Raw genomic sequence first — 13,165 nt, forward strand, 5'->3', positions numbered from 1 at the left:
AGAAGGGACGGAGGGTCGGGGCTGTGCCGGCTCCAGGGCGCCCTCTCGCGGGAGCCGACGGTGGTTCAACGGGACGCGGCCGCTCCGCCTGGACTAGGAGCGCAGCAGGGCCGAAGGGAGCCAGCCCGGGTAGCGCAGGCGCGCTCCGGCCGGCTGGCCAGGGGGCTGCTGGGGGTTGTAGTTTAAGGCGGCGCGAGGCTGCGGCTCCCAGGCCAGCGGAAGGGTGGGGCGGGCTCCTCCCAGCGCGAGGAAAACGGAGGAGGCGCTGAGGGTCCCGGCGAGGCTGGAGGGGAGCCGGCAAAATGAACGTGGTGCTGGCGGTGAAGCAGTACGTCTCCAGGATGATCGGCGACAGCGGGGCCGGCATGAAGGTCCTGTTGATGGATAAAGAGACGGTGAGCTGCAGCGGAGGGTCGGAGCCGGGGCGCGGCGGGGGCGGGGTTTCGTGGCGCCCCGGTGCTCCCCTCCGTGCTCGGCGGCGCCGGCGTTCAATTCCGAGCAGGCGGGGACGAGCCCTCCCTGCCCTGACTCGCTTGTCCTAGACCAGCATCGTGAGTATGGTGTACACGCAGTCGGAGATTCTGCAGAAGGAGGTCTACCTCTTCGAGCGCATCGATTCGGCCAACCGGGAGAGCATGAAGCACCTGAAAGCCATCTGCTTCCTCCGGCCCAGCAAGGTGACCCCCCTCCTGCTCCCCCCTCAAGGCTCTGTCCCGGACCCCCGTGGCTCGGACCTGGGAGGCAGCTGCCATGACTCTGCTCCCCCAAGGGCCAGAGAAGCCTCTCCAGGGTGGGTGCTTCCTCAGACCACCTCCCCCCACCCCCACCCCCCAGTTTGCAACTACCTGACATCTTGACTCGCGGCCTCCAGAACGGGTATGTGGGTAGATTTGGGGTAGATTTTTGCTGAATAAACTCAGTTATACTTTCTCCTTAACTGGTTTGCTGCTAATTTGCTGATCTTTCCACTTTTTTTCTCTTTGGATTTGTTTCTTCCCTAGGAAAATGTGGAGTATCTTATCCAGGAGTTGCGGAGACCCAAATACAGCTCTTATTTTATTTGTGAGTACACCAAGCCTTTGCCATCCATTTCCTTTCTGCATTGTGTTCTCTCCTGTACAACCTATGGCAGGAGTGAGGGTTTGGGTGCCCTCCTCCCTGGGGCTGCTTCTCCTGGAGACAAAGGTTCTGACCGACTCATCCTGTTTTCATGGGGCAGTACTGGAACAGCAAGAGGGGGGGGCGCGGAGGCAAGACAGGTTGCAGTGGCTTTTCTCCTTTGGACTTTTCCTCCTCTGAAATGCCACTGTTATTCATCCTGGCTGAGTCAGGAGGAGATGGGACTTTTAGTTGGCTCACCCGGAGTGTGGAAGCTGTGCAGGTGAAGTATTCAGTTCAGTTAATGCCTAAGTGTACTCAGTGTGCAGCTGGCCTCACTACCCATGAATTAGCTTTAGGCTTTGCTGTTTCAAGAATCTGCCATACTTACAATCTAATAAATTTTAGCATACAATAGTCTTGATATTATATAGGGTTCTGCTTTATTTTTTTTTAATTTGAACTTCAGTTGGGTTTTGGTAGCCCAGATTAAATTTTCTGTATGCAAGAAAGGGGTGTGGCTAAATTGATAAATTATTAATACTCCAAGTACCCAACCTGAGCCTGCAACAAGGACCCAAAGCTTGGCCTCTATAAGTCACTCTTTGCTTAAGTGGCCACATTGATCTGGCCAGGGGCTTTTGGCCTAAATGGTCATAAAACCTCCAATACTCACCCACAGAGGCTTTGAAATAGATAATTATTACTTTGGTTATATTCATGCCCAAAGTTTATTGATAGGATGGTTTAAAATCTTTATAAAAAGTAAACTAACTATAAAAAAGGTTAGAAAATGGATACACAAATGACTGTATGTATGTATATAAAAAATCTGATTTTGAATTGCAGCGATTGATTAAATGATGGTTTACTGATGCGTTATGTCTCATAATGAGGTCTCCCAAGTCAGGTGATCTGTTTTGGCCAAGCAGGAGCCGATGGGAGGAGAATTGCAGCTAGTGCTAAAGTCCCAGGTTAAATGCCAGCACCCGTAAGTGGGACTAGAAAACAGTTCCTGCTTTTTGCCTGCTCTCATCCCTCTCTTCTTTTTGCACTGCAATATTTTGATGAGCTTTCAAAAGATCCTTTTTCCCTGCTGGCTTCTTACCAATTTCAGATTTCAGCAATGTGATCAGCAAGAGCAACGTCAAGTCTTTGGCAGAAGCTGATGAGCAGGAAGTGGTAGCTGAAGTGCAGGTATGAAGTGCTGCCCCCCTGGCATCCTGCACAGTCGAGGTATTTTATTTTATTTTTTTATTAAGATTTTTTATTTTTAAACAAACATACACAAACAAAAGATAAAACATAAAACCATCTTCCAGTTACATACAGTGTGTCAGTTGGTTACAAGTCTTTTGTGCTTCATCTCCGTAGTCCTCACTTATAAAGTTTGTTTAAATTCTCATATCCATCTCGTGTGTGTGTGTGTGTGTGTGTGTGTGTGTGTGTGTGTGTGTATTGGGAGTCAGACTCTCAACCAATCAGGATGAAGAAAAAATCATTCCAACACAGCAGTAGGCTAGCACCAAATTTAAAACAGAAACGGTTATGAAAGCCTGACTCACAGACGAACACAATATACAAGCCTGATGATGGCAGATGAGATTCTGCCGAAACGTCGCTAACAATTTTAAAAGCACAGCTATAATGACATGGGAAAATGTGATCTGAGCTGCCGTCTCTATAAATACTGGTGGGGAGATTGGCTGTGTTGTCATTTCTTGATTGGTTGATGGAGTTGATGTTTGCAGATTGGCTGGCTTTTTCTTAAGAACGTGTGGCTGAGGTACTGGCTGTGTGTCTATCAGCTTTCTGTGTTGTAACGACCTGGGTAATGGGCTGTGTGATGACCATCTGAGTTCTATTGTTTTGACATCCTGGGTCTTGTGCTGAAATGACAACACAGCCAACCTCCCCACCAGTATTTATAGAGAGATGGTAGCTCAGATCACGCTTTGCTAGCACAAGCACAAAGCCGAAAGCACCAGCCTGAAGATGACGAGCGGGACCTCATTGAAACGTCACCAAGATAGTCTCAATCTTACACGGGAAAAGACCCGGACACGCCAAGACCTGCATACCTGTACCCGTGAAAATCTACGAAAACAATATGTATGTATGTATGTATGTACGTATGTATGTATGTATGTATGTATGTATGTATGGTATTCAGCTTTGTTCGGGTATTTTCCCACGTCATTATAGTTGTGTTTTTAAAGTTGTAGCAACATTTCGGCAGAATCTCATCTGCCATCATCAGGATTCTGTATAGTGTTCGTAATATCATATAATCGTTGTTAATCATTTATTTGACTATAGCTATTATTCCATCATTTTATGCGAAATATTCAGCATTTTAGATTAATTTATATTATAACATTCCTTATCTCATCATAAATCCATCTAATAATAATACGTTATGTTGTATTCTCTATAATTCTATTATCCTTATCAAATTATCTAAAATATTTCATTTCCGTATTTTTTATCTAACATTGATAAAATAAATCCCATATCTTGTAATATTGTTTGTCTTCTTGTTCTCTAATTTCAAATGTCAATTTACTCATTTCAGCACATTCCATTATTTTCTTAATATCTTCTTCCTGCATTGGTATTTTCTCATTTTTCCAATTTTTAGCAAATACAATTCTGGCTGTTGTTAACACATTTACACACACACACACACACACACACAGTCGAGGTATTTTAGAAGCAGAGGACCAATCCCATAGTCGGACAAAAGCCTTTGAACAAAATTGCCCGGTGTGCAGAAGGCCAGGCCTACAGCTGCCTGCTTCCAGGGACTGGACTGATCACAAGGTCTTAAATGTGTTGCTAGCACGGCAGTGGATCCTTTCTACTTTTCTTTTGGCAGGAATTCTATGGAGATTACATTGCTGTGAATCCACATGTGTTTTCTCTCAACCTCCCTGCTTGCTGTCAGGTAAGGCAGTCGTTGCCGGGCAGGAGTGTGTGTTTGAGAGCGGGGGAGAGAACCTCTAGTGCCACCACTTTTCAGGTGTCAATACTTTTGGGCTGACTGGGCAGAAAGACAAGGAGTCCTTGCTGAACATTGCACTTCCTAAAGACTTTAGCTGGTGTTCTGCCATTTTGAGCTTCCGTGGCTCTTAGATATTTTAAGAGATTTTAAGGCATGAGCGATGGATTTTCTTCAGTGGGAATATGAAGCAGTATTTAGGTAACAAAATGATCTTTACAGGAGCAGTTTTGCTCTTCAATAGCGAAAAGCGTAACACTGGGAGGAGGTTTCTTCCCCCCCCCCCCGCAGCCTAATGCTCTTTTTGTATATGCTGCAGTCACGTGACAGATACATCGAGGAAGTTTGTTTGTAAGTCAAGGCTTGCATCATTGCTGTCTTAAAGCTTAAATCAAAGAGGGGAGTGACAACGTAATAGTTGAAATTGAGCCCAAGGTAATTTCCTTTAGGAAAGGAGAATCCTCTTCCAAATTGCAGCTAGAGTGGTGTTTGCGCTTGGAAGCGGGGAAATGCCTGTCGTACGGACACCCCCGTTAGCCGCCTCCTAAAGAGCCAGAGCTCCACAGAATCTCTCCCTGATACTTGCTTGGGGGCTGAGCCTAGGCAGGTCTTTTGCAACTCTCGGCCATTTTCTGTTTCCAGGGCCGCAACTGGGACTCAGCCCATTTGTGCAGGACTACTCAGGGCCTCACCGCCTTGCTTCTTTCCCTGAAGAAGTGCCCCATGATTCGTTACCAGCTCTCTTCCGACTTGGCGAAGAGGCTGGCTGAAGGCGTCAAGGTGTAGTTTTATCTTCCTATTTTGGAGACCCACAAACCTTTGGTATTCATGCCGCTTATTCCTGTGTTTTTAGAGCACCGATATCTGCTGCCTCCTCTAACAGAGGAACTTCTTTTGCCCCAAACAGCAAGTGATCACGAAAGAGTACGAGCTCTTCGACTTCCGTCGCACCGAAGTCCCTCCGCTGCTGCTGCTCCTGGACCGCTCGGACGATGCCATCACTCCGCTTCTGAACCAGGTGAGTTAAGAGCTGCAGAGGCTTTGAAGGATCAGCCGCGTCTTCGGGGCAATTGGGGGAGGGAGGGGCTTTCCTTTCTTCCTCAATTGGCCCCTCCAGGGAAATGACTGTGCCATCCCTCCGCTTGCCTCCCTCTCTGTCCAGTGGACGTACCAAGCCATGGTTCACGAACTGCTGGGCATTAACAACAACCGCATTGATCTCTCACGGGTCCCAGGCATCAGCAAAGACCTGCGGGAGGTGGTTTTGTCTGCTGAGAACGATGAGTTTTATGCCAATGTAAGAAGCTGCCAATCTTTATTTAAGATTTTGGATTCCAGTTCCGCCATGGGGTTCTCTTTCCCTGCCCCCAGTTGAGGCTTTGAATGAAAACTTGGTTTATTGGCTCTGCCAGGGCCGCATGGTGGACCCTGGACTATTCATTCTCTAGCTGGATTTATGCATCATTCTTAATACGGTTGTTTGGAGCCTGAACCCAGCCAGTGATTTAACAAACCATGGCTTACTGTGATGTGTACCATCAGCCAGGTTTAGCCAAATGTCGGGTCCCTGCAACATACAAATGCGGCACATATGGCTGCACGGAAAGTGCTTTTAATTACGCGCTTCCAGCCCCACATTTCCAACTGCCCTGCCTCACTGCCTGGGATCCTTTTATCCAGGAGCGTGTGATCCTGCTTCTCCTGAGAATCAGCGGGCCAATTGCAATGCTCCTCTGTGGCAGCTGGGGGTTGGAGACGGGTTGGGCTCTCTCTGGGCCGCTTTTCCAATTTGTGGGGGGTTGGGGCTCCCCCTCTTCAAATGGGTCCCTTCACCTCTCCTCAGAACATGTACCTGAACTTTGCGGAAATTGGCAGCAATATCAAGAACCTGATGGAGGACTTCCAGAAGAAGAAACCCAAAGAGCAGCAGAAACTAGAATCGATTGCAGACATGAAGGTTGAGCGGGGGGGCGGGGCAGGGGGGCGGGTCAGCCCCGCTTGCTCAGCTGTGGGCACAGGAGTGGGGGCAGCTGCTTGTACCCGAGTGTTGAGGCGGGGAGGGGGCAGAAGCCTGTTTTCAATGCAGGAGCTCTCACGGTGCGCTGGCTTGGTGGAGGCCTTCGCCAGGAGCCTCCCCCAAAGCTCTCCCTCCCCCTTCCAGGCCTTTGTGGAGAACTATCCCCAGTTCAAGAAGATGTCTGGCACCGTCTCCAAGCACGTGACAGTGGTGGGGGAGCTCTCCAGGCTGGTGAGCGAGAGGAACTTGCTGGAGGTGTCCGAGGCCGAGCAGGAGCTGGCCTGTCAGAATGACCACTCCGGGGCTCTCCAGGTACCTCCGGGGCCCTGCTCCCACAGGCCAAAGGGCGCGGATGTGTGTGTCGGAGCCACTGCGAGAGCGGGAAGGAAACGAGACTCCCACGCTGCTGCTTCCAACGCTCTTAAGGGAAGTCAGTGTGGCCCCTCGTTGTGATAAGCCAAGATGTGTTAGCCATGAATGGGCTGTTTTATACCGTCCTTATGCCTAAGCCCTCAGGCTATTTAACTTCTGACTTAGGATAGGATGGGCATGCTGGTAACCATCATTTTGAACTAATGACCCAAGCCAGTTAATAGCAGCTCAGTGAACTAACCTGAAGGGGCTGAGAGAGACGATCTCTGCCTCCTAAGAGATTCAAGCCCCCCCCACCCCCCCACCCCCCAAAAAAGCATCCCATTTGGGCTTCCTTTTCACTGGGTGTTTCTAAGAGCATTTCCGTTCTGTCCAATGGCTGAAAGGAATTGGGTCCCTTTTAGTTGAAGGAAGCCCAGAGATCACCTGGAGGCCATTAGGGAAGCGTTCTTCTCTGAATCCCGCCATCCCAGGATGTGGGAGGGAGGGAGGGAGGGGAGGGAGGGAGGGAGCGGCTGCTTTGAAAGGAAGGATTTGTCCCATGAGGAGAGACTGGTTTGAGGGCATCTGGTATGGGGCAGGCGGAAAATCTGTCCTTTTGCTGCTTCAAAGGCACAATCTCCTGGCCTTGGTCCAGTGGCCATGGGACTCAGCGCCCCACCACTAACAATGCTGCCCCTTCCAGAGGAGCTGTGAGGGAGGAGTGTGAGGGGCAAGGAATGAGGAGCCCCACGGTTGAAGAAAAGCGGGGGGAGCTTGCCGGGGAGCTCCCCCCAGCCGTCTTCCCGGGGAAGGGGCTCTTTTCTTTGGGTGCCTCCATGGCCATTCAGGGATGAGAGAAACGTATCCTGACGTTTGCCTGAATCACACACCCCCTCTTTCTCTCTCCTCCCTCCCGCTCTCTCTCTCCCTCCTTCGCTCTCTCTCCCTCTTCCCTCTCTCTCCCTCCCTCTCTCTCTCTCTCTCTCTCTCTCTCTCTCCATAGAGAATTCGGCAGCTCTTGCAGAATCCCAGAGTGACCGAGCTGGATGCTGTCCGGCTGGTGATGCTCTACGCCCTCCATTATGAGCGACACAGCAGCAACAGCCTTCCAGGGCTCATGCTGGACCTCAAGAACCGGGGGGTTTCCGAGAGGCTTCGCAAGGTAAAGAGCCTAAGGGTGGAAGCTCACCTTTCTGGCTGGTTTAATTCCGCTTTCTGGATTCGATGGTTCTGGGTTTGGCTAAAGACAGCAACATCTTGAAATCTCTGTGGAAACTTGCAGGTCAGAATGTCCCCCTGGAGGGTCCTGTTCAAGCCTTACAGAAGTCTTAAAAGTGATACCCCCCTCCCCTTTCTTACATAGTTGGTGCCTGCCATTACGGAATACGGAGGGAAACGGGTTCAATCAAGTGACCTCTTCAGCCCAAAGGATGCAGTGGCCATTACCAAGCAGTTCCTCAAAGGGCTGAAGGTATTTTTCTTTCTGTTATTCTTAGCTATATCCATATTGTTGTTTTGTTCTTACTGGGCATGGGGTCAAGGGCCAAGTAAAATAGATGCATGTATAATTAATGCAGCAAAGAGAATTATGTTGGTATATGAAAAGCACAAAAATGCAGTGAGTTTCGTAAGTACCTGAGATGGGGGCTGAAATCTTTTCCGTCATTCTAAATGTCTCCTTCTGATCAGGGGGTTGAGAATGTGTACACGCAGCACCAGCCTTTATTGCACGAGACTCTGGATCAGCTCATCAAGGGGAAACTGAAAGACAACCAGTATCCATACCTGGGCCCCAGCAGCCTGCGTGATAGGTAACAGGACATTAGGAGTCTGGGGGGTGGGGGTGGGGGGTAGAGAATGCTTTTGCTCATGTGGCTAATTTAGGCCCTCTAGGGGGCTACATTTGATAGGGCAGGTAGTGAATTTGCCATTTGCAATGATCATTGAGGTTCTCTTAATGAATGAAATGTTAATGGTCCCTTAATTGAGATGCTGTTGTTAGAAACCGCCTTAAAGGCCCTGAGGTAGTAGAGCGAGGGCTGAGTAACAAAACCTTCCCGAAGCTGGCATTCTCTCGATGTGAGGGGCTACTACACCCACCTTGCCTGCCTGCCTTGCAGGAAGGAAGTCTTAATGGAGTAAGCGCAGAGCAGCCTGCGGGAACAGGTTAAGGAGAAGGGGTGTTGCCTCCGACAGATGAGTCCACCTTAGTGTGAGGCAGGAGATTCAGAAGGATGGTGGGTCAGTCTCTAAGGCAAGGCAAGATCGCAGATGGCAAAAATACATTGGCGTTTGAGCAGAAAACACTCTGAAGTATTGCTCTGATCATCCAAAGGGGCTCCAGAGCACCCTCGTAAAATATGTGGGATCCCCAAATTCAGGCAAACCAACATCTACAGCACAGTGTGCCACTCATTGTAGGAGTTGAAGAAAAAATAAAACTTTCTTATTGATGTGGTAATTCTGTATTTCACTGAAGGAGCTCAAAAGAAAAAGGAAAAGATTGTAAAATACTGGTTTTTGACAACTGAAATATCAAGGTTATGGAATAAACTGGCAAAATTTTCTCCCATAATTATTGGACCATTAGGGGTTATAACAACGGCATTGTTAAAATGGCTGACAAAATTAGAACTATATCATTGTATAATATTAAGTTTACAAGGTACAGCTTTGCTTGGGTATACATTTCAGCGGCATTTGAAACAAAGCTGGAATTGGCCCTAAATGAGCAGCGTTGCTCGCAAGAAGTGACCTTCTTCAGAAGAAGCCCCGTGACAGTGCTAGGCAAGGCCCTGCGAAGGTGACTTCGTCCCCCAAGTTTTGCCTGGTCAGAGGGCAGGAAGGCGTGCAGCTGCCGGAGGGGCAGCTCTTCCAAAGGCGTCTGGCGGGCCGGGGTGATGCTCTCCTGCCCCTTTTCTGCCCTTTCCCGAGCTCTCTGTTCATGTTTGTTCCAGGCCACAAGATATTATCGTCTTCATCATTGGTGGGGCAACGTATGAGGAGGCACTGACCGTTTACAACCTGAATCGCACTACCCCTGGCATCCGGATCGTGCTGGGCGGGACGACGGTGCACAACACCAGGAGGTGGGTTGAAGGTGGGGCAGAGCCGTGGCCGTCCTTTTTAACCGGGTGTCTTTTCCCTTCTCCTTAACAAGGGAGTGCTGGCGAAGCTCTGGTTTTCATTGACTGGTCCCCAGTCCAACAGACTCCCATCTCCCGGTGATTCTGCAGAGATGATAACAAAGGGGGGGAAAGCTTCCCCAGGATCTCCAAAATAGTTCCTTTAGCACCTCTTGTGGTGGAGAAAAGGCTTTGAACTCTCAGAAGTCAGCAGGCAGTTTTTGGCTCGGGTGTGCTTTTGAATTACAGGTGTGATTTGGGGGTGAAAAATTGCACTGGGGCACAACCAGCCGGCTTAAAGTGAGTGAGCTAGTTCCTAGTGGCAGAAGTCGGTGAAAAGCCGCTGAGGTCCGCAGTGGGTGGTCAGAGCTGCTGGCCCTGCTGCTTTCAGGGCCAAAGGTCCCCCGCGGCTTCGGCCTTTGCCTCCTGGTGACCCCTTTCCAGGGGCAGTTTCCTGAGGAGTGAGAAATGGTGGGGAGAGCGGGAGAAAAGGGGCTCCCTGCCTGTGTCCTGGAGAGAGTGGCAGGCAAGCGGAGGGCTGGCCGCTCTCCTGTGCACCAGAGGGAAAGCTCAGGAACAGGGCATGGGGGTGGGGGGGGGGGGCTCTCTCGCCTTCCCTCCCTCCCTGGAGCTTATTTGGGTTCTCTTGTGTTCAGAGGGAGTTCCCCAAAATGGTTGACATCCAGAAAGATGAATTAAGTCCGTGTGGGATGTTCCAAGAATGCGTCTAACTCTGGGGAGCTTCAGGCAGGGAGGCCACATCCACGGGAGACATTCAGGTGGAGGCTTGGTTTTTATTCCGAGTCAAATGCCTGCCTTGCCTTCCATTGCTCTGCGGGTTTTAGACAGGAAAATTCTGGGGTTGGTGGGTGAAAGAGGAAGAGGTGCCTGGTTGGGTCCCCACCCCCCCGCCCCCCATTCCTGCACCAAAAGACTTGGTTTCCATTATCTGTTGGGGGTGTGGCCGCCTTTCCCGAGCCAGGCTGAAAAAGCAGTTGAGGTCGGAATAGGGAGACTCAGTCGTGGAAATCCCTCCTGGATCCCTCTTTGCTCTCTCAGTTTAACTACCCTCACATAGCTGATGTTCCAAAGGTAGAATCAAGGTGAGATGTAAATCTTACCAATCATTAGGGAAATGCAAACTCTGTGCAAGAGAGTGTGTGCATGTTTCCAAGTCAGTCCGGGCTTCTAGGAAGTGCCCGGATGGGTCTGTGCCGTTTTCCTGGCACTGTTTTTGGAAGCGGTTTGCCCTTGCTGCTGCTTTCTCCTCCTCCCCTTCCTCCATGGGGCTGATGGCCCCCCAGTTTCTGGCCTGGAGCCTCAGCCAGGGGACCAGAGAGGATCTCTCAGGCTGAAAGCCCTGTCTCCTTTCAGCAGCACTCTCTAGCAGGAGCATTGCTGAACTTAGCAAATCTGAGGTACTTCAGATATTCTTTTTGCAAAGTGGCCTCAGACGTCATTTCTGAAGCCTGCAAGTTTCTTCTCGTCATCTTTTGGAACTTGGGGGTGGCTCCTGCTCTGCTCCTTATCCCTCTGCCCAAGTCTGCTGTGCTCACCATGCCCCAGGCAGAGTCCCCAGGCGAGGGGAAGGGGCTTGGAGACGGGGACGGGGACGGAAGCACGTTGCCTGCGGTCCCTTTAGCAGGTCCTACTTTCCTTGCTTGGTTCTCAGCTTCAGGGGTGTCGAGGCAGGGATGCCTTCAAAACCTCGATGCAAACGCGCCCTTGTTTCTGCTTTCCGTCCGCGTGCCTTTGGCCCCCATCTGCCCTCTCTGGCCCAAATCCTGCCCCCTTGGCCCAACCCAGACATTGGCCTTTGGAGCCAGCTGGTGAGGAACAGCTCATTTGCTTCTAATTCTCCCTTGGTGTCTCTCTGTCTTCTCCAGCTTCCTGGACGAAGTGTCTGCCGCTGGCTTCCGAGGACGAGGCGCCGAGGGTTCTCAGGGGATGGCCCAGGCTGCAGCCAGGCGGCTGAACTGAGGTGGCCACCGGCAGCACTGCCACTGGCTCTTCCTTAGCCCTCTCAGACCGAAACCTGTCCGATGTGGTTCAGTGCTTGCTGAGCTCCACGTTTGGCCATGGTCTCCTGGATAAGTGCTGCAGAAGATCACCCCGAGGCCTCCCTTCACCTATTACAGCCAGGCAGCACGGACGGGATGGAAACCGTGGCTCTTTTCCCTCTCCCTCCCTCCCTCCCTCTCTGGTGTATCTCCCTTTCGTGGTCAGTTCTCAGCTTGCTGTCTGCCTCCTGGTCTGGGAGCTGCCAAGTGGGCCTCCGAGTCCCCCCAGGTGAATAAAAGGTCACTGTGGCAGAGACCATCTGGGTTTCTTATTTGAAGTGAGTGCATATCTCTGGAAGTGCTGCTGGCTGGCCGGACGGAGAATGGGGGTTGCTTGTGGAAGACAACCTGGAGGCCTCCTGGAGAGCTGGCTGTGGGCTGCAAGAGGGCCCAGGATATTCTTGGCACCCTCTCCAATGCGGGGCTGGGTTTTTCACATACTCGTTTGTATTTCAGACTTGCTCCTGTTGGGAGTTTCTGATTTCTTGCTCTTCAGTTTTGTGTGGGTGTGGGTGTAATTAGAAGCTTTGTGTTAGCTCTGGCACCAGCAGGGGGGCATTGGAGGGTTTTTAAGCCTTCCAGTGTTTGGCCCTGGGTAGGTCTGACGACTCGGATGGGAGGGAGTTGGTCCTTCTGGTCTCCTTGGACAGGAACTTCCAGGACAGCCAGAGGTGAGGGGTGTGGAGGTCCCAGTCCAGGGACCAAAGCTTGACCAGAATTCTTGTTAACTATTTGTCATTGCGTATGGGGGAGGGGTGGGGCAAAACACCTGAGATTAATAGATTTGAGGAGGAGAAGCCATCAATGGCCCATGTGTGGGCAAGCCCAGATTTTCCTGAAAGGGCTTCCATAGGAGCTGAGCGGAGAGCCCAACCCTGCCCCGTGATGTTTGCTGCAGGAAGACAAGATGGCGGGAAGGAAGTCACTCAGCCTCGAGGAGTCCCATTGTTCTCCTCCTCAGCCTGCCAACTCGGGAAACTCCCCATGTGAGCAGGTTAGGTTCTCTTTCCGACACAACATTTCATCTTTTTAAATTGGCTATAATCAGAACTGGAATTTTGACTGTTAATGATTAGACCTAATGAAGCAGATGGCAATTCCCTCCCTCTTTTTCTTGTTTTCAAGTTAGGCCCTTCTTTCTGGAAGCATCCGCTAGAGCCAGAGAACGGAGGCGTGGAGGGAAGGGAGGAGGCACCGCCGGGGACCTCGGAGTCACGCGTGGGGCCAGGTTTTTTGGTGGGATCAGAGGAGAGGTGGCTGTGCACCCCGGTCCCTAGCCTCACAGCCTCCGTGTCCACAGCAGTCCCCCCTTTGTCTGTGGGGAGCCGATCTGGCAAAGGCTCAAGAGGCAGCGCCCCCTGCCTTCCCCAAATGAGTGGCTGAGGCAAAAACAGAGAGGCTTTGGCTTTCCCAGGGGTCCTCGACTTAAGGCCACAGCTGGTCCCAACGCTTCTGTTGCTAGGCAAGACCGTGGTTAAGTGAGTTGTGCACCATTTTACAACATTTCTTG

At 50.9% G+C, this 13,165-nt stretch overlaps 1 protein-coding gene across 3 annotated transcripts; it reads left to right on the forward strand.

Moving 5' to 3' along the window:
- The first annotated feature begins 200 nt into the window (after positions 1–200).
- On the forward strand, positions 201–11,912 carry VPS45 (vacuolar protein sorting 45 homolog). 3 transcript variants are annotated; one of them, XM_087914019.1, is made up of 15 exons: positions 201–395; positions 543–677; positions 1,002–1,062; positions 2,216–2,295; positions 3,977–4,045; positions 4,742–4,879; positions 5,007–5,117; positions 5,262–5,396; positions 5,943–6,056; positions 6,261–6,428; positions 7,474–7,632; positions 7,834–7,941; positions 8,160–8,281; positions 9,428–9,570; positions 11,482–11,912. In XM_087914019.1, exons 1-15 carry the CDS (start codon positions 303–305, stop codon positions 11,568–11,570), a joined length of 1,725 nt encoding a protein of 574 aa, XP_087770145.1. In that variant the 5' UTR covers positions 201–302; the 3' UTR covers positions 11,571–11,912. The 3 variants fall into 3 exon arrangements, with proteins under 3 accessions (XP_087770145.1, XP_026576065.1, XP_087770143.1); XM_026720280.2 differs by having other exon boundaries at positions 9,428–9,559; XM_087914017.1 differs by lacking the exon at positions 11,482–11,912 and adding an exon at positions 10,445–10,683.
- Positions 11,913–13,165: the final 1,253 nt, after the last annotated feature.

Source organism: Pseudonaja textilis, chromosome 16 (genome assembly GCF_049901715.1).
Source record: "Pseudonaja textilis isolate UNSWEBS1 chromosome 16, rPseTex1.2, whole genome shotgun sequence".
Classification (NCBI taxonomy): Eukaryota; Metazoa; Chordata; class Lepidosauria; order Squamata; family Elapidae; genus Pseudonaja; species Pseudonaja textilis.

Coding starts and splice junctions, on each gene's coding strand:
- VPS45 (XM_087914017.1), top strand. CDS start 303: ATGAACGTGGTGCTGGCGGTGAAGCAGTACGTCTCCAGGATGATCGGC. Junction 4,046..4,741: donor ACCTCCCTGCTTGCTGTCAG/GTAAGGCAGTCG, acceptor TTCTGTTTCCAG/GGCCGCAACTGGGACTCAGC. Junction 6,429..7,473: donor ACCACTCCGGGGCTCTCCAG/GTACCTCCGGGG, acceptor CTCTCTCCATAG/AGAATTCGGCAGCTCTTGCA.